Source organism: Solea solea, chromosome 10 (genome assembly GCF_958295425.1).
Source record: "Solea solea chromosome 10, fSolSol10.1, whole genome shotgun sequence".
NCBI lineage: Eukaryota > Metazoa > Chordata > Actinopteri > Pleuronectiformes > Soleidae > Solea > Solea solea.
This window is the reverse complement of record NC_081143.1, coordinates 22,815,054-22,835,953: the sequence shown is the minus strand read 5'-3', so window position 1 is coordinate 22,835,953 and position 20,900 is coordinate 22,815,054. Positions and strand designations below refer to the sequence as shown.

The window sequence follows — 20,900 nt, the reverse complement described above, 5'->3', positions numbered from 1 at the left end:
GTTTGAATATTCGGAATGAAAGTGTGAATATTTGGAATGATAGTTTGAATATTCGGAATGAAAGTGTGAATATCTGGAATGATAGTTTGAATATATAAAGTAATTTGGGTGTCATTTGTATATGCACAACCACTTTCTAACTCACTCACTACGTTTTGTTGTCACTGTACCATTACATTACTGTTATATAATGCACTGTGATCTCTTCTGCTGTATGAGCACACAGCGCCACCGTGAGACCAAGACGCAGCAGTGCAGCAGGATCAGGGCTGGGCAGCAGCAGCAGCAGCGGCTCAGTGTCCTCAGTCCTCCTCACACACAGCGGATATGCTGTTTCACGGCCGATGATCGCGCCTGGTCAGTGATTGTTTATTTATGCCTTTGTTTGTTTGTTTGTTCTTGAAGAATGGGGCAGTGTTCTGTGCTGCTGCGGCTGCCTCCTCCTCCTCCTCTTCCTCTGATGATGATGGTGGTGGTGGTGGAAATAAGCATCACTGTGTTTGTGCGACAAACCCAGGCTCTTTCTCTCTATGTGTGTGTGTGTGTGTGTGTTTGGCTGCAGACAGACAGCGTCCTTAACCTAATTTACAGCAGCGCGTGACGGTGATGGTTGTAAAGCTGTGTGTGTATGTGTTTGTTGTCACACAGCGATGAAGATGAACAGTGATGTCCTGCTGAGCGTTTAGGATCTTTACGCTTCACGTGACAGATCATCATCCACGGCAGAAAGGATACACTGTGGCGAGGTAGAATCTTCTTTTTTTATCATCACTGCAATAATAATAATAATAATAATAATAATATCATTAAATGACATCAGAGGGACTGTGTGGTTATTTAATGGCTGCACGATAAACGCTGGACTCCGCCGTGGCCTAAGATGATGGGCTAATTTCCAGGCTCTGTCATTGGCCCACTGTCAAGCCCAGGAGCAGCCGCAGCTCGCGTGCACACACAGTTCATTTGCTGTCATTTGCACTGCTTATTATTTCACTGTATATGTGTGTGTGTGTGTGTGTGTGTGAGAGAGATGGTGTGTGTGTGTGTGCAGTCAGTGGAAATCTGGACCAGGAAGGGTTAACCACAAGCACAGCCATCTCTCCATCTACACTGGGAGAGAGATGACAAGGCTGTCAAGTCTCATTGATGCACAAACAGGAAGCCCGGATATGACAAAGTGTGGTGTAATTAAATCCCACTAATTCATCCATGGCTTCTTCAGAGCATGACTCGGCAATACCTGTGTGCTGATGGTGCAAACTGGGCCAAGTCTCCCCAGTGACATGGTATATGTGTGCATGGAATCGAACTATAAGTGCATGAAAACCATATGAGGGAATAACTAATGTCTGTATCAGCTTCTCTTATCGACTGCTTCAGCCTGGCCTGTGTGTGTGTGTGTGTGTGTGTGTGTGTGTCTTCATTAGGACACATTTTTGATTCATATTGTTGTGCAGACATTTTAGCAGGTACTCACTACTTCAAATGGCTTTTGTTGGGTTAAGCGTTAGTTACAAATTTGTTTAGGCATGTAAATGCGATGGGTAAAGGTTTAGGGCAGGGGTCTGCAACCTGCGGTTCTAGAGCCTCATGTGGCTCTTCGGCCCCTCTGCAGTGGCTCCTTGTAGCTTTGTAGAAAAAACATGTGAAATCGCATGTGTTATTTTTATTTAACACACTTTTTTTTATAGAGATAATGGCTTAAATGAAAGTGTTTTGATATTTGTGTGCGTCACATCCAAAGTCTACGTCAAATGCAGTGTTGGAAATCCTTCCCGAAAGCCATAAATGAAGTCATGTGTACATGAAGACGTACACATTTGGTGTCCTGGATCCACGTATTTGGTATAAACAGCAATGAAATGTGAACAGTCTTCTTTCGTTTTGTAGCTCTCAGATTTCATAAATGTGACAAACTGTAGTTCTTTAAATATAGTAAATACAGTATGTATAAAAAAAACTTTATACATGATATTATCTTAATTTTAAATTGCGGCTCCAGATTAATTTTATTAGGGTGGAGAAGGGACGACAGTTTAAAACCCAGATATTCTGTTTAGAAAGAAACAGAAATACTTGACATTTTAAAAAGATGAATAAGTTTGACAATTATTATTTTTGATTCAATCAGCTGAAGACTGCAATCTACATGACCATAAACCTTGTACCATCCAGTATAGTAACTCTTTTCATTCTAAAGGTTCCAGTTGCGAGAGAGTTACAGTACATGCTCGATAAAGGATTCTTTGATCAATCTTAAGCAGAATGCTGGAAAAAAAGAAATATGCACATTTATTTAAGCGACCTAAAAAACAACTGAAGGTTCCAATCCAGTCTCTGGGAATCACTGCTCTCTGTGAGTCTCTGTGCGACTTCCTGTGTATCAATATCACTGTCATTCTGACACCGTTTTGAATCATTTCCCCTCAGTCATTCTTATTTCCTCCTTCAGTGAGTCACAGTAAATATCTGATTTCTCCTCTTTTTTTTTTTACAGTGGCCTTGGAGTCGGTGACGGAGCAACACGACTCTGCCGACTGAATTCAATTTTGAAATTCAGTAGGATGCTCTGACTTGTTTGAGCTGTGAGTGGACTTTTACTCTCGTGGCTCTCCTTTCATGTTTTTCTGCTGCATTACAGCATGTCAGTGTCCTCCGGTGATGCCCAAAATAGCCGCTGTGGCGTATGACACGCGGACAGGCACAGATGTGGAACTAATGTGTTTGTATGAGGCCGTAAGCCTCATTCACACCTGCGAACACTGTAAAAATGTATCTTTATAAATGACTCTTAAAGGTCCAGTGTGTAAAAAGACTGCAGATTGTTAACGACAAAGAAACAACACACACGTCGCCTCTCTTTTCCTCTGAAGGTACAAAGTAGAGCACACTAGTCAGTATATAGGTCATGAACCACCTATGTTCTGTATAAATACAGTGCTTCACAAATGTATTCGACCACCACCCAAAGCCACAGTTGCCCTTTTTTACATGTCTGTGATGGTTAATACACCAGTATGTAGAAGCTCTTTCATCAAACTGATATTTTTAATGTTAAAATAGAATTATTATCATTATCAATGAATTTACTGTTTTACAAAAAACATAAAAAAAAAAATAGTAAAGCATCTATCTGTATCTGTATAGTCAATCTCACCTGCCATGCAGTCAGTGTGTAACAAATCAAGGACTCCTTTTCTTACTCCTCCCTTTCCAAAGTGCTTCAGGAGACTGTGGTGGCTGCAGCATCCATCCCAACACAAATAGAGAACAACAACATCTGTTGTTCTCTATTTGTGTTGGGATGGATGACAGCGCAGTCTAATGCTACCCCTGTTTTCAGCAGGATGCATCAACAGCCATAGATCTACGCTCGTGAGGCAGAGATGAGTCTGACGTCCTGGTTCCTGGTGAGCGGCGGGGGGACACGTCATCGTCTCCCCAGGGAGATGATCTTCGTGGGGAGAGATGACTGCGAACTCATGCTGCAGGTACACTACTGTAACTCCACTGGATACACACACACACACACACACACGCAGTGAGCTGTCATTCTTCATCCGGCTGGATTACACTGTTTTAAAGTGCTACAGATTAGTAGCATGGATTGAAATGATTGACTGGATTCTGTGTGATTTAGTCCCGCAGTGTGGACAAGCAGCATGCTGTCATCAACTACGAGCCAAACACAGACGAACACAAGGTCAAGGACCTGGGCAGCTTGAATGGGGTGAGTGTGTTTAGTTAGTTATCCCTGACTTAATAATGGGCATCATGGTTGTTAAACTCAAACTAACCTTATATTAAAATGTCATTCGTGTTTAGAAGTAAAAAAAAAAGTAAAAGATTCTAGTGAAACTGACGGGGAACAAAACCAGGCCTTGTTTTGCTGTAGAATAAATTCTAAAATCAAGCTTCAGCAGTTTGATTTTAACAGAACAAGTGCTCTGTCCTTTCCTTTCCTTTCTTTTTGTTTCTTTTCCTTTCCTTTCCTCAGCTGTGGTGGAAGGATAGTTACAGAAAGACAAAATGTCACACTTAAAGTGCGGTAACTTTAATTCTAAGTCAAAGTCTCAGCCTGATATCGGTATCAGTTGAACTTCTCAAGGTGAGGACTGTGGGCTTGATTCCCATCATTTACGTTTAAATCGCATTAAGAGGAGAAAATATCAAGGCCTGTGTAGCATGGGGGGCACGAAGAGTGCCTCAGTGACCGCATGGCCACCATATGAGAGTTTTGTGAAACTATTCTGAAGTTAATCCTTATTTAAACTAGAGAAAGCTCAGAGAGTGAAAACCTCCACCACATTCTCTCACTTTCCCATGATGTTAGTCCAGCAATTGTTGTAAATCATCCTGAATCTGGATCCATGTCTAGATCAACACCAACATCTAATAATTATCTTCCTTGGGTCATAATCTACACCCCAGATTATTCCATCAAAATATGTCCTTTTAGTTTTTGAGTTATGCTGCTCACAAACAGACAAACATGGCTGAAAACACAACTACTTTAATAATCTAATTACTGGTTAAGTAACAGCAACTCTATCCTGTTCTGTTTTTAAAAAAAATATAAAAACATATTTAGTTTACACTGTCACACTCTGCTTTTTGTTTGCAGACATTTGTCAATGATGTCCGAATACAGGAGCAAATCTACGTCACGCTGACAATCGACGACAAACTGAGGTTTGGATACGATATCCTTCAAATGTGGTCTTGTATTGTTGGTCAAACCCAGTGACAAGCGGTGTAAGGTCAGTGAACACGGACACTGTGCCGTAACTTTAGCTGTTATCTTAAATAACCGTGAATGCTCGTTGCACTCGTTGCCCACTGCATAATAGATGAAGCCGTCGGAGCATGTTTCTGTGTCCCTGCAAAGTGCTCACACTCTTTTTTACCTTAACCTGCCTCACATACCAACCTGTTCACCGTGGTGCGAGGAGAGCTGCATATTCCCGAGGAGGCCCTCAAGGTCAGTCTGTACAGTGCATGCAGCAAGAAAACCTCTCGCTGAACTTCTTATTCTAACTGTCAGGGTTGATTCAGATTAAAGATAAGATTACTTTATATCTTTAAAGGGTGTATTGTAGTCAACAAGAGCAAAAAGTTCTGCTGATCTGGGCGAAGCTCACTTTTTAAGAAAGATGATTGTGCTGTTTCATCATAACACGCCGCATGCCCAGAAAGCTGCAGCAAAGACAGGATTTCATATATCTCATCTCAGTGGCCTGAATAAAGTGTCAGCATGGTAAAAATAAAGGAACGTATTCTGTACATCTCACAGTTATTCACCGTAATACAGGGTCGTTTTTTGTTATTGATCTCGCAGCCGTTGACGTCGCCAGTGTAAACTCTCCTCGCTCTTTTCTCCTCCATCAGCATGAGAAACTCAGCAGCCAGCTTCAGCTCAACAAACGGAAGCCTCCGGAAGCAGGAGCGACTAAACCAGAGGTCAGACCACCTGCAGAGGCAGCGGTGTGTGAGGCGGCCACCGCGAAACCCACTGAGGCCGGCAGAGCTGAGGACAAGACAGCAGGTGAAGCTCAAAATCCACTGGTTGCTATAAGAAGGTTTATGGTCATGTGTTTTGCTGAGTGATTGTTTGGATATGGTGTTGATGTCAGCTGTCAAATGGATTTAACAAACTGTCAAACTTATTCAATGTTATTTAACTTAAATATCAGGTATTTCTGTTTCTTCCTAAACAAACTATCTGGGTTTTAAGCTGCTCAGACTCACCAAACTAATCACAATGTCATTTTCCACAGTTTTGTAATACATCATAGATAAAGCAATCCATCTTCTATCCTCTTGTGTTTGCCAGTGGATATAGCGCTGTTGCACAGGGGCACCCCCCTCTATGGTCAGCCTGCGTGGTGGGGAGATGGAGGCGCTGACCACCAGCACCCAGGGAGGCCAGAGGAGAAGAACTCAGACCGCAGGAGAGAAAAACCTGAAACAGGTATGAATACTGCATGGAGATTAAAGAGATAAAGATGCTAAAAGGTATGTATGTACCTGAGGCAGTGAAAAAGCTACTGGGGGGTCGCCACAGTGGATATTCAGCCCTCCAACTTCAAAACTACCACTTTTTAATATGTTCTATGTTTGTAAATGCCATTTATTATCTGCTTTAGGTGAGTTCCCAAACTCTGCTGTACAAGGAACCTCCAGTCAGGAGCCGAGCTACTTTGAGATCCCAACCAAGGATAATACCTCAGCGAGTAAAGTAAGCAGTGAGGCGCCAACACGAGAACAAGAGGCTGGTTCTTCTGCGGCGGCAGAGGCTGCTCATGGCCACGCCTCCTTCACAATTGAGTTTGACCCCGGGGCGTCGAGCAAAGGCTCCGTCAAAGACCGAATGGCGAAAGTGGGGCCAGAGACCAGGCCACGTCCTAAACGACCTGTGGGGGAGGAGCTGAGCCCACTGCAGACGGCCATGGTCGCGGCCGAGGTCAAAGTCGCCGATTGGTTGGCCCAAAACGAGCTGCCACTGGCTCTTAAAGAGACGGTTGCCGAGGACGACGGGGAAAGTGTGAAGAGTGATGTTCCTGTACAACTGAAGAGTCTTAAAGGTGCATATACACACTCATGACCCACTTCTTTAGGTATGATGGGGACTAACCTTAAAGTGTGTCTAAACCTGAACTGAATTTTGAAAAATGCCAAAGAATTGGGCTGAGACCTGTGAGTGAGAGAGAGGAGGAGGGAGGGAGAGTGCAGAGCAGTGAGGGGCGTGGTCTGTTACTGCCTGTGTTTTAAAAAAAATGGGAGTCAGTGAGCCTCGAGTGATGAAAGAGTGCACCACTGATGAAAACATGGACTAAAATAGCTCATTTGAATGCAGTAGATATGCCAACACCTATTATTTCAATACTTTACACTTAACTGTGAATATTTGCACCTGGATTAACAGATTAACATTACTAAATACTCAAATGCACCTGAGAAAATGTGGTTAAAGTGTGCTGTATGATCTTCTGCTGCTGTAGTCGACCATCTCCTTCAAGGTTTGACACATTCAGAGATGGTCTTGTAGCAGTCTGGCCATTTTCATCTGACGTCTAGCATCAAAAAGACATTTTCTTTCCAAAGAACTGCCGCTCACAGGACATTTTCTCTCTTTTTTGAAAATGTTCTGTAAACCTTTGAGATGGTTGAGCATTTCTGAAATATTAACACCCGCCCACCAGGCACCAATAACCTCAGCGGGTCAGCTTGATCATGTCATCATATGTGCCTAAATGCATTGAGTTGCTGCCATGTGACTAATGAGTGGTTAACTAGATTGCATTAACAAGTAGTTGAACAGGTTTACCTGAACAAGTGGCCATTGATGGTTTGCAGCAGTAAATTTGTGCTTTCTGACCATTACCTGCCTTTCTGCTCCCACTCCCACGGCAGGAAGTAAACACGAGGATGGCACACAGAGTGATTCGGAGAATGCGCTTGGAGAGCAACGCAGGGCCACGGCACTTGATGAGCACGCGTGGGGCCTTTGGGGCGGCGCGGGGATGAAGATCAGAGAGGGTCGTGCCAACGTACCCGAGGGGCTCTTTGCAGAGGAGGACAGCCCTGCGCGTCGACGCAAAACGAACACTTCCAAGGTGGCAAGTGGATTTGTGGAAACGCGACGTGGCTCTGCTCCGCACCAGCAGAGTGGCCGTGAGGAGAGCCATCTCCACAGAGACGATTACAGTGACAGAGGGACCTATACCATAGAGCTGGAGAACGGAGACAATGAGGAGGAAGAGGCCAGGAAAATGATCGACAAGGTGGGGATTTGGAAAGTTCTTATAACTTGTTGTGAGATACCCACTGTCAGTTTATACTTGGGAAGGACATAAATATAAGATTATACAGTTAATTTGACGATTCATAATTGTATTAAAGACACAAAACTGAAAGAAATTAAGACGTTTCTTGAATGCATCTCGTTTGCATCTCATCATGTTTTCTTGGAGTGGAGAGTTTGCCCTCGGACAAAATTAAAACTGATACTACTGATATAAACTGTAGAACTGTAAAATGGAAATGGGCTAAAACACTAAAGCCTTTTTCTTTCAGTGAAGTTTGTTGGTTTGAAGAAAGCAGGCCACTGCTGGACCATGTTGTAATTTTGCATCCTCGTGGAGGAGAGATATTTGGCCTGTGTGTGACAGCAGGGCAGGATGTGTTGGGGGAATGGAGGTTTGGGATGTTAAACAGATAATGCTATTGAACATACAAATAGCATTTTTACTTGAAATGCCCGTCCCCCATAGCTACATGAATGCTTATGCTTGTGTGTGTTTCAGGTGTTTGGTGTGGATGAGCAGGAGGGTGTGTGTGTGTCGAGGTTAGCAGGTCCTGACCAAAGAGAGGGATTCACCTCTCAGAGGTCTGGAGCAGGAGACAGAGGAAAAGCTGGACACATTGAGACAGAGGTGCAAACAGCTGAACACATTTTTTTTTTTTTTTTTTAATTCAATAAAAAAAAACTAAAAAAAAAAGGTGCTAGCTGAACTGAAAAAATGGCACTCTGTCTTTTATAGTGAGTTTTAAAAGCAACACATAGTTGCTGCCTCTCTTTTTAGATGCTATAATTTTCTCACTTTCTATCGGTTATGATGTCTTTGTCCAGGTACTGGCTGATGAGCTGCAGGTGGGGGGCCCGCGCTGGGTCTCGCAGTGGGCTACTCTGGCTGCCAGTCACATCAGGACAGACCCTGAGGGGTCAGGAGGGGAGAGTCACATGATGGTGGCAGAGGACAGAGGTACTGAGAGAAAATAATCTCATGCACGCTCATTAATCTTATGCTGCATCGATTGATTAGTTTCATTTTTACTTGTTTTCTTGTTTGATTAATATTTGATTAGGCTTGATTGGACTGTGAAGCACTTTGCAACATTTGTTAAGAAAAGTGCTATACAAATAAAGTTTGTTATTATTTTTATTTTTAGTAGTAGTAGTAGTTGTGTAAATCGTTGTAGAGTCCATAAATTGTCACAAAAGGTTAAAACAAAATGATGACACCCTCAAATGTCTCAGAAAACTTATTCTCATAGTAGCAAAGAAACAAGAGCTGAAATGAAATAACTTGGAAACATTGATTTTTGATTTGTCAGCACAATTGTGATATTAGCTCAAATCCAAGCCAGCAAATCAGAAAATAACCTCCAAGAGTATTTAAATTGAGTCACTTTTTTAATGTATTGATAGTTTAATATTGTGTGGATTCAAAACAAGGTAAGAGAAAAATTGACTCAGTCTTCTTGTACAAATGAAAAGTTGTACCAAATGCATTACACTCACTTACTACTGTACATCCTCACTCATAAGACCATTCGACTAAAGTGGTAAATGTAAGATCACTGTAGATAAATTAATGTGTAATCTATTCACATAGTTGTCTCTATGACATGGTGTAAAATTAATTAAGTCTCACTTAGGGGGCGTCACATTAAAATGTCTTCACATAGTGTACTATTGTCTCCTATAGGTACACTTGTTAGCATACTGTTGTTTTGAGGGAGGTGAACACATTCACAGAGGATTATGAAGATAAGAATATTATGAATACAAAGAATAAAGTGAAACCTCTTAGTTCATGTGGTAGAAAGTGAATCAGTGCATCTCCTCTACTCACAAACCACTGATATCTAATGCATTTATCTAAGGACTCTCTTTACTCACAATCAATTGTCTCCTATTTCAGCTGAAATAAGTGAGTCCAGACACTCATCCTCCTTGGCCTCCTCAGGCTACATAGAGCGTAAGAGGAGAACCTTACCTCAGCTGCCTGGTGAGGAGCTCAGCCTGGGAAGGAGGACTCCAGGCTCGGGCCTGCGCACAGACATGGGCGAGAAACAGGACACTGAGCTGCAGGAGAAAGAGACCAAGGAAGAGAAGATGGTGAGGGGGAAAGATAGGCCTGGACATGCTACAGGAGGTATGAGCAGTCATGGTGGGAGCCCACATCGCTCCTCACCAGCCAAGTCACAGGACAGTGGTGGTGGGAGATCGAGTCAGTCAGGTGTGCTGACCAAGCTTCCCCCTCGTCCCCTGACCAGCGGAGAGAGGAGAATGGACGAGGCACGGAGGAGGAAAAAGGAAGACGAGAAGGTCAGGGAAAGTGGTGGGAAACCGTTGTTGAGGCAGGAGAGTTTTACTGTGGAAAAGCCAAGTTCCAACGTGCCCATTGAGCTAATACCACGTATTGATGGCTTGACAGGCAGCAGAAGTCAGAGTAGGGAGACTGGCATTGACAGTGTCATACTGCAGAAGGACTCTGAGGCTGTGCAAGCCTTTTTAGAGACCACAGTTTCAGATCAAGGTGATCCACCCAGTCAGTCCATCGAAGGATCAATGTCTCCCGAGTCAGACGTGGACACAACAAGTACAGTAAGTCAGGCCGATGGCGCAAGGAAAGTTGTCCAGAGACGCAGGAACCTCGCAGGACAGCACAAGGAGAAAACAGTGCTGTGCTCCTCCGGCAAGGGGCCTACTGGGGCCAGAGAGACCCAAGAAAGAAAGTCTAAGACCAGAACTTCTGTTCCTCCACCACCCAGCCGCCTCTGGACTTCTCTGGATCTCACTGATGATGACGTCAACTCCAACTCACTCCTTTCAGACTCACAGCCCACCTCCACACAGGGCTCTAGAAGCTCACACACCAGAGCCCAAACAGTGGGCGCAAGCACAAAGTCGAGTCGAGCTAAGATCACCCAGGCTCCTGCCTCTTCTGCAACCAGTAAAACTGCCATTGCCCCCAAGCCCAGGCCCACCAGGGCATCCCTGCTGAGACGAGCCCGCCTGGGGGAGTCATCAGACACCGAACCTGCTGATCTCGACAGGATGTCAGTAGCATCGGAGGCCTCCACAGCGAGTTCCACATCCAGGACTGGGATGGCAAGAAGGGGGATGTCCAGGATAGAGGCCTTGGCACAGCCGAGGAGGCCGAGGGTCGGCTCCCCATCAGCACAGAGTGACTCAGAGGCAACTGTGACAAGGAGTAGAGGTCTGGGGGCCCGGAGTGTGGCAGGAGATTTTGCTATCAGACAAGGACTGAGAGGATCCAATGCAGGTTCAGTGTCTGGACAAAGAGCCAGAGCGAACAGCGCCTCCAAGCTGCCTGACAAGAGTAAAGGCAGCTCCACATATGGACATGTCACTTCTGCGTGTGAGTACAGTATTGTATCTTCATGAAGAAATTATGTTCACTCAATATACTTCATTTTTGATTGTCCAAACTCCTCTGTAAGTAATTCATATTTTTATGTCTAAAATCTACTGTCTCTCTTTCCTTTAGCTGGAACTCGATGGCGGCGTGTCCCTGTAGACTATGCCTCCACCTCAGAGGACGAGTATGGCTCTAACCGCCACATGTCCAAGCAGGGCCACACACAGCCGTTTCTGTCCACTCGAGTTGCCCAGCTGGGAGGTTCCACTCCGGCAACTCCTCATCCTGCCGGCCTGACGCCCCTGAAGCAGCAGTCCAGGGAACAGGACGAGTATATGAGAGACTGGACGGCACACAGTGAGGAAATAGCCAGGTACACAAGTGAGAGGTAGAGAGAGAGAGTGATGAGTCATGATAACGCTATTTAAATACACCACCTCCGCTACTTTTACATTGTTTGGGAGCGTTTATGTTTTTATTTTGACATGTTTTTGCACATTTATATATATATATTGTGTTTGTTCATTAGGATTAGTCAAGACCTTGCCAAAGACCTCGCCATGCTCGCCAGAGAAATCCATGATGTGGCAGGAGAGATCGACTCCGTCAGCCCTGCAGCCACCGATCCTGGAGTTTTGGTATTTTCAGCACAGAACACGAAACATCTACTGTTCACGAGAACAAAGTTTACATGTCTGATGTTTAAATTGTGTTTCAGTTGGAGGAGACTGTGTTTGATTATCCAGGCGGTCCGTCCACAGAGGACAGCAACATTCTGGGATCAAACGGGCGCTCTGTGGAGCTCCGGCCCCAAGGTTCCCGTGGGCGCGGCTCCCGCTCCATCCGCCGCCAGACATGGAACAGAGAAGATGTGAGTCCGCACTTCTCTATGCAGCACTGATCCATACTAAAAAAAAAAAAAAAATATATATATATATATGCATTCTGCATAAGGCTGTAATAGAGTGTGGATTTTAGATGTTTTTCTCTATTGATTCTTATAACCAATGTGATCTGTGCAATAATGTGAAATAACTAATTCAACAAATTAGGGATATAAACAGAACCTAGTACAGTAATGTACAGTGGTTAAAGATGTCAGCTGTATACAGTTGTATAGTACAGTAGCCAAAGAGTCTGTACGACAGAGAGCCACTAGAGGGAGCTTTGTATGTGCCTTTGTTCCAACTAGTGTCACTTCTCACCACACGAATACCTGAACTAATATTTTAATAATTATGGATATCATTTGCATAAAATTACTAGTAGCTTGTTACACACTCTAGTTTCTCTTTAATGTTATACAATCTGCATTACTCAGTAATTACTGAAGTGTTTCTTCACATCATCCATCAGGCGGTGTTAGACAGTTTACTGTTGGCGTCTGTGACTCAACTGTCAACCAGGATACGTCAGTCTGTTGACAAAACAGCCTCCAAAATCAGGTGAGCCCCGCGCCGCATCGCTGTCATTGTAACGTAACAATACATAGTGAACTAAGAAAACGGCAAATGTAAGAGGTAGAGTTGCCAAAATAGGACTGCACTGTATATCGTTTAAAAAATCTGTGTTTGTTTCATGTTGGAACTAGGCCAACTAGCAGAGTCTGAGTGGCACATCACAAAGGTTTTCTCTGACAAGCGGCTTCATATCCTATTATACCTCAGAGAATAACAACTCAAAGGCCTTTTGTCAGTCCAACACTCTGCACACGCGCTGCCAGAATTAAATCATTTTTAAGTCAGAGACCAAGAGCACCAGTCAAACAGTGGGAAGCTATTATTAAAAAAATATCAACATATCTTTTCACTTTCATCTATTTTTGCAACTGCCTGGCATCTAGGATCCTCTTTAAGGATAGAGAATGGAAATGGGAAGAGATTGAGATCAAACTACAGGCAGAGCACGACTCCTTACTACTCAAGAGCTCCAACAAGGTGAGGAACATGTCGACTTCTAAGTTCTTACCCTGGCTGTTTTTATATGTTACAGGCTGGTGAAGTACACAACATATCAATACTTAAATGCACACTTGCAGCCTGGGTCAGAGTTAGTCTGTTCAATATGATTGGATGATGTATTTACAGGCCTGTCTGCTCCACAGCTGACTGTGCAGCCGACAGATAATAAGATAATAAATATGATAAGATACTAAATATGGTCTTGTTACTGGAGGCTTGTTAAATAATAATAATACTAAATCTCTCCACAACCATGCAGGGAAGTTTATTGTGAGGCATTTTAATTATTGGGGTCCTGGAAGGTTATTCTTTTTCCCCTGTATTTTGGCGTAAATTCATCCAAAAAGACAACTTAATACATCAGAAGTACTTTGTGGATTTATTTGCATAGAAACAGAATAATATCGCCACAAAATCCGTTCCGACAAAGCGGGCAATATCTGATTACTTACTGAAGCAATCACAGTGAGTGCTTACAGAATTATATGGCTGACTGGGGATCAAATCCAAGACACATTTTTGGAGCGCAAAGCAAAGCAGATATTGATACTTTGACAAAGAAGAAAGACTCGCGGGCTGTTATGTGGGTGTAAAAAGTCAGAGTCACCCAAATTGTTTGCCTCTCCCAGTGGCAGCGCCATAAATTGTACCATAACTCAGTCTGAACTCGTTTGAACCTGTGAAGAGATATGTATTTCGATAGCACTAGTCACGTGGATCATAAAGCAGTACCGAGGTACGGCTCCAAACGTGTTCCTGCAGCAGTGAAGAGCTGAATCATGTTTGTTTATTTGTTTTATTAGTTTGTGTGCTCACTTGCTTAATCACACCAGAGAGCGGCCTTCATTTCTCATTTATGTTATTTTAACAGGAGATTTCAACCGTTCTTCAAGACCTGAAGAGAGTGGAAAGACAACTGCTAGGTAAGCTACCCTTCCTTTGAGGATTTAGATTAAAAAATATAAAGTGGAAGCAGGCTTCTGATTCTGAAGTTCACAGACGTCACCAGCAACCAGGCTCCTATTGGATGATACCAGCTGTCAGTCACACATATGTACCCTGCTTATATTTTCTATTAAATTAAAACATAATTTCCAAAATGTACATCTTCTCTTATTGAAGATCTGAAACTGGTGATCCAGACTAAATTTTCAGGAAAATGTGTACTCCACGTTATCTTATGAAGGGATTTAGGAAGACTAAGTCCATTTTGGTACCCAGTCTATGGTCTTAACCAATCATTTTTTCTCTCAAGTGAAATCCAAACATGCTCATTTTAATGGATGGTATCGCTATTATTTTTGATCTAGTCATCGACACAATGGTGGATCCGGACGGCACCTTGGATGCCCTGTCCATCCTGGGCATCACCAGTCCTCTGGCTGACCACAAGCTCAGCCTCGGGACTCAGCAGGCAGCTTTAGTGTCTGAAGCCTCCACCTGCACCTTCTCAGCCTCCAGACCTGAGGGACTGACCTCTGAACCCTGTGGACTGTCAGGCCAGGCAGAGGTGTCAGAGCGAGACTCTGGGCTTCAACACAGCTCCATAACTAACAACTGACACAGTGTGGACATAAATCAGAATACATCCTTTATTTATTTAAGACATACCCCGAAGCCCTTGGAGCAGACCTTGATATGAGGTTTTTAGGATTTGATTTAGGTGGAGATGAAGGGAGGTGGTGCCTATCCTGTGGTAAAGACTGACTGTCCTGTCTGTCAGTTAAACTGAATCGTGGTGGGACCGTTACAGTCCTCACTCTGAATTTATATATTAAAACAGTATTAATTGGTGAGTTCATGAAGAAACTATGACATAACATACAGTAACCCATGCGTTTTTTAATTTAATCTTCAGCTCATCCTGATTATTCATTTAAGAGATGGACAGATGTGGTGTACGGAAGAGTATTAGGTCACAGTAAATAAGTCCGAATTCTGACTTTCTTTAATGTCAGAGAAATTCTGACTTTAATCTCAGAATTCATGCTGTTATTTATTTATTTTACCAGAAAAGAGAAATTTCTCTGACAAGAAAATCAGACTTATTTACTGTGACCTAATACTCTTCCGTACTTATTTTTGGTAAGATAAGAATGGAAAGAAAGAAAAAGTAAATAAAACAGCATCAATTCTGAGATGAAAGTCATAATTCTGAGATGAAAGAAAATCAGAATTCTGAGAAAAAAAAGTCTGAAATCTGACCTCCTTTAACGTCAGAAAAATTTTGACTTTAATATCAGAATTCTTTTTTCTGGTAAAAAAAAAAAGTCATACTTCTGAGATTTAAGAAAGAATTAAGACTTTAATCTCAGAATTCATGCTGGGGTTTTTTCCCCTTTCTTTATTTAATTTTTTAAATGTGGCCCACATGCTTTTCCATAGATGTGAAAGATGACAGGGAGGTAATATTAAAAATCAATTTTCCAAACTCAATCTTATCTCCAACTCTTAAAAAAGGATCTTGCAGTTTACACACAGAACTTCAAATATTTAAATACAAATCACAGTCCTAAGACTAATATGAAGGTCCAAACCAGAAATGTGCAATTGTGTCAAAAGGATATATCAGAGGTGTATATGTGTGTGAAGTGTTTTTTTTGTTTTTTGTTTTTTATTTATCTTTCCATAGAATTATTTATATAATATATATATATATTGTTGGCCTGCTGCAGTTGCAATCCCCAAACAGAGCCCAGTAATGATTTTCCTCCAGAAAAGGCCATGTGCTTTTTTGATAGGGAAAAGAACTGGGTATGTACAGTATGTACTTGTTTAAATGTTTATTATAGCTTAAAAAAAAATCCCATTCATGCCTTTTTTCCCTTTTTGGTGACGTCATTTGAGACCAGTGTATCAAAGATAGACCCTGTGATATCAAATGTAGCTTCCAAATGTATTTTGTCACAAGTGCCCTGGATCAAACAATCATTATGGGATGCCACAGTGTATAGGAGTTGGAGGTACAGGTGAAACTTTGCACATTACAAAGTGGAAATGATGTTAACACTCATCTCTGAGGGACCAGGACACGCTGTTCCCGTGATGCTCCTTTCCCCCATTTTTGTCCTCAACCAAAAACAAAACAGGGTGTAAAGCCAACTGTCTGTTGATAAATGGTTCGTCAGTTTACTTTTTACAAAATGTTGTGTTTGAACCAGCATAGACAGGGGCTTCCTTTTAAGTCCTGCGGCTGCATTTAACCACTATAGCGATGCAATGGTAGGAAGCACGGTGTTATGACTCCCTAATGTCTTGCCTCATACCAGTGTTTACACATGAATGTAATCTGATCAGAACTGTTGAAGTCATTTTAGCCAAAAGAAATTTAATAGAGACGAATAACTGCATTTTTGTGCTCGGCACCTACTTTACGTTCTCTTTAGGTCTGTGCAAGGATTTGGAGAAGTTGACTTATTTTGTCTGTTTTGTATGAACTTTTTTGTTTTTACATTATTACTTTGTAATGATGTTAGGTTCAATGTTGACCTCGCAATACCTGTGTCTCATTTCCAATAAAACGCATGATAATCCTGTGCCTTTTTAATTTGACAACAGTTTTTTATAAAAAAAAAACAAAAAAACTTTCAGTGGTTAAATGTTAGGGTATTTCAGTTTTTTACTTCATATTCTAGTAATAAACAGAGGACTCCTCCGCTCACCCCTCACTTTTCTAAATTCATCAGGGAACTATGGTGGCCCTCTCGCATACCAGAGAGTAGGGATGGGAATCGAGAACTGACAACTGACCGATTCCATCGGAATTGTACGTCTCCAACGTTATCGAATGTTCTTAACGATTCTCTCATTTCACTGCACGACGTTTTTTTTCCGGTTTCCCCGAAATTTTGCGTCGCGGTACATTTACGGGAATTCCCACCCTGCTGAGGTCCTTGAACGCACCGTCGACGTGCCGCTCGGCTCAGAGTGAGCGTCTGCTGAACGATCTCTGTGGTGTGTGCGTCCATGAAGCCGTGAGTTGCAATGTTTTGCTTGTGTGTTGCACTTTGTTGGTGTTTGGGTTTGTCCATGTTTGTCCATGGGTCTGTTTGACGACCTGTCAGTTGTTTTTTTCCATCAGTTATGTGGTGTGATGAGTAATTAGTCACTAATGAGTGACGTGGAGCTAGCTGCTAACTAGCAATAATCAGAGAAGTTTGTGTTGCTGTGTTGCTAATCTGCATTGCTAATCCCTGTTGTTTATATGTAGCTGTATTTCTGTTTTTATCGGGACAGCTCAGTGTATTTCTATGTCTAAGTTGTGCTTTATTTTCTAATCAGTCAGTATTGTGTTGTGCTTGTATTGCAGCAACCACACACCCTCACACAAACTTTGATAAACAGCTTGAACTGTATTAAATGACTCTTATCAGAACAGTACTATCTAAAGTGGATGTAGTTATGTTCACTGCTTCATTTACATGTATATTCCTTTTTAGAAGAGTGTTTTTAAGCAATCATTTTAGTGAAATCTGGTTTAAGCTTTCAGTAAGTTACATGAACAATGTTATAGTGGCATACATGACTATTTTTCTAAAGAGGACTTGTATGTCCACTGTTCAGTTCATTTTTAAGAAAAGGAGCGTTAAGCTGTAATTTAGCATGCAAGCATTTAGCAAGTATTACATTTCTATTCCTGTTTTTTATTTATTGTATCAGTCTAAATTATATAAGATAATAACTTTATTCTCAGAAGATTATGACTTTATTCTCAAAAAATTACAACTTTATTCTCAAAAGATTACAACTTTATTCTCAAAAGATTACGACTTCATTCTCGAAATATTCAGAGAAATCTTACATTTTGGCCCATTGTGTACCTATGTGTGTGTGTTGTGTACCTATGTGTGTGTGTTGTGTACCTGTGTGTGTGTGTGTTGTGTACCTATGTGTGTGTGTGTATATATATATATATATGTATATATGTGTGTATGTATGTATGTATGTGTATATATGTATGTGTATGTATGCATGTATATGTGTATGTATATGTATGTATGTGTGCGTATGTATGCATGTATCTGTGTATGTATGTATGTATATATATATACATGTGTTGTGTGTATGTAGGTATACATACATATATATAGCATGGGTCACTTTCATTTTTATTTTTATTCTTATCTTATTTTATTCTATTCTCTATTTTTAACAGTGCTGTGTATGGATGCTGGAGCTGTTAATTTCCCCGAGGGAACCTCCCAAAGGGATTAATAAAGTCGTCTGTCTGTCTGTCTAATACTTCTAATTTTTCTAACATCCTAATTCTAAATCTCTGGAAACCAAATAATTACATTGTAGTGATTAGTCACCATTATGTTCAAATCCTGCCAATAAACTCTCCTCACTGTTACACACTTGACCTTAAAACAGACAAAATCAGATCAGACAGGAGATCAAACCTGATTAGTCTTAGCTTTAATAAAAAGTTAAGTTTTTATAGACGTTAAGTTTTCCCTTCTTCACCTTCACAGACTTTACCAAGCTGCCATCAATCAGCGCTCCACCACTGTCCTCCCTGTCTGCCCTTGCTCTCACTCACAGCAAGTACACATGGCAAATTGGCTTTTAGAGGCCACACTGCTGGAGCCGCCGCTCTACTAATAGTATGGTCTCCAGATATTCTGCTCCAGTTTCTTAATCCTCAGAGCTGTGTCAGGGTTTTTCCTCCCTTGTGAGCAACATTTATGTGCTGGTACACATCACGCTCCTGTGGGTGTCCACCTCGTTGGGAACAGTTCATGTGAATTGTTAGCACTTATTCTTTATTAAGTTCACGTCCCCTGATAGCTTCGTTACCCCCACTCAAATTGCTGGAGTTTATTGCATATAAATAAAATATGAATATCAGTGCTGTGCAGCTTCTTCTACTTTTTTTTTTACACCTCCTGAGATATGAATCTAACCCTTCTCTGACTAAAATGATGTGTGTATTCTCCTATGTAGACATATTAAAAATTAATATGAATATATTATAATATTGGCCAGGTGATGCACAACATCATGTGCTAGTCGGTGTAATTTCAGGTCTTGGGGTGAATAAGATGTATGATGATACGCCCGGTGTGCACATTTACATATTCTACACCTCCTCATTAGTCCGACTCACCGGATGTAGAATGTGGTTATGTCTCCGCCGCTGTAGAGACAAGTCTGGTGATGTGAGACACCATAAAAATACTCGTTTCACATCCACTGTGACAGACAGTGGCAGACAACAGAACTTTTACAGTAGCACCAGCACAATATATATATGTATATATATATATATATATATATATATATATATATATATTTACATATATATGGGAAACATGTGTGTATATATATATATATATATGTATATGTATATATATGTGTATATATATGTATATGTGTATGTGTATATATATATATGTACACACACTGTATATACCTTTTTGTGAACAGTACATAACCAATGTACAAATGCACAATAAAACAGACACAGTTACAAGGACGCTAAGTTCACATTCATCTATTGCCGTGTCCAAACATGCATCTAAAGCAGATGCACATAATATTATGTATTTTAACAAGTTGAATATGTCCATATTTCATGCCCAAGTAGGGCCAGTGTTTCTTCCCCTCTTTCAGGTTGATTGGTGTGATTGACAACCACCTGTGTCTGGCCACGCTGCCTGCAGACTGGCCAATCAGCAGCCGGGACACACTCTACAAGAAGAGCAGCCAGGACTCTTCTTTATGCCTCAGATGCTTCCTGTAGCTGGAGGTTCATGTTGAGAACGTTGATATAAGAGGGTATGGACTAGACTGGTTTTGGGATTTCTTTACATACTGTTACGTGCCAGGGTTCTGTGTGAGATATCTCCATTCCTGTGTTTGCTGTGTGCTTTGTGGGTCTGCCCATTCTGCTTGTCCCACAGGTGCCTTCTATTCCACAGTCAAGCTGTGGACATAAAAAGCTGGCGCCACGCTGATACCCTGTGAACCTGCAAGCTACTTTGTAGCTGCATGTTTTCTCCACTCAACCTTTTTCTTACCCTTTATTGGCAACAGTACGTGTGATACCTTCTCCAGTGGAGAACGGGTGTATTTTTTTTTACTTTGGTGGTTTAAACTTGGTTTGATCTGGCTGTTTGAAGTTAATGGTGTTTTTTCCCTCTTGTAGGCCGATCAGCTACTTTTGGAGCAGCTGGCTTTAAGTTTACATTCTGCTAATTCATTCTAAATAAACTTTTTAGACTGTTCCGTTCCTCTGTCTCTGCCTTTCTTTTAATATATCTCGAGGTTTGTTATACATTGTTATGTAACAATACACGCGTAGGGTTTTGCCACTTAATATCACTTGTTTATGGGTTGTGCCACTCCCTGTATTTTGAGAGATGGGCCCACTTTTGGTTTGTTTTCATTTGGTTTGGCACAAACCCTTGGCCCTACCCTGATCCACCTTTTTTGTTATCCTGTTTTGTGAAAACACCTTAAAATAAACGTTTGAGTTAGTTGCACCTGCACCCCTGGCTTTCTCCTTTCTTTGCTTGCTCTGTGTTGCCATCTCACCCCTACGAGATGTAACAGTCCAAGAAAACAAGTACCTTACCTTCTTGTTAGTCAAGTTTTTATGATTTGTGCAGAACATAATGTGTGAGGGCATCTGTGTAGATTCTCATTCATCCAGGTCATAGTTACCCAAAAGTCCCTCAGTCAGCAGCAGTCATCATCTTCAAGTCCAGTTTCTTCTGAGTGAGTGAACTTTGGATATTTGTGGGCACTGTCAGGTCGCAGGTAA

General features: G+C 41.7%; 1 protein-coding gene and 1 long non-coding RNA gene across 2 annotated transcripts; both read left to right on the top strand.

Moving 5' to 3' along the window:
• The first annotated feature begins 2,501 nt into the window (after positions 1 to 2,501).
• cep170ab (centrosomal protein 170Ab) lies at positions 2,502 to 16,679 on the top strand. Its single transcript, XM_058641424.1, has 19 exons — positions 2,502 to 2,585; positions 3,344 to 3,491; positions 3,641 to 3,730; positions 4,625 to 4,706; positions 4,926 to 4,981; positions 5,389 to 5,545; positions 5,834 to 5,971; positions 6,147 to 6,584; positions 7,414 to 7,784; positions 8,307 to 8,435; positions 8,633 to 8,765; positions 9,708 to 11,171; positions 11,301 to 11,544; positions 11,701 to 11,809; positions 11,890 to 12,042; positions 12,528 to 12,616; positions 13,015 to 13,108; positions 14,004 to 14,055; positions 14,443 to 16,679. Exons 2-19 carry the CDS (start codon positions 3,387 to 3,389, stop codon positions 14,691 to 14,693), a joined length of 4,155 nt encoding a protein of 1,384 aa, XP_058497407.1. The 5' UTR covers positions 2,502 to 2,585; positions 3,344 to 3,386; the 3' UTR covers positions 14,694 to 16,679.
• Positions 16,680 to 16,821: 142 nt separating this feature from the next.
• LOC131467250 (uncharacterized) lies at positions 16,822 to 18,992 on the top strand. Its single transcript, XR_009241484.1, has 2 exons — positions 16,822 to 17,106; positions 18,607 to 18,992. It is a non-coding gene; the product is annotated as an uncharacterized LOC131467250 (long non-coding RNA).
• The last annotated feature ends 1,908 nt before the right edge of the window (positions 18,993 to 20,900 follow it).

Excerpts from the sequence above, each read along its gene's own strand:
- cep170ab (XM_058641424.1), top strand. The coding sequence starts at position 3,387 with ATGAGTCTGACGTCCTGGTTCCTGGTGAGCGGCGGGGGGACACGTCAT. Across the intron at positions 3,731-4,624 it reads ACCTGGGCAGCTTGAATGGG|ACATTTGTCAATGATGTCCG; the intron begins GTGAGTGTGTTT and ends TTTTGTTTGCAG. Across the intron at positions 13,109-14,003 it reads TACTCAAGAGCTCCAACAAG|GAGATTTCAACCGTTCTTCA; the intron begins GTGAGGAACATG and ends TTATTTTAACAG.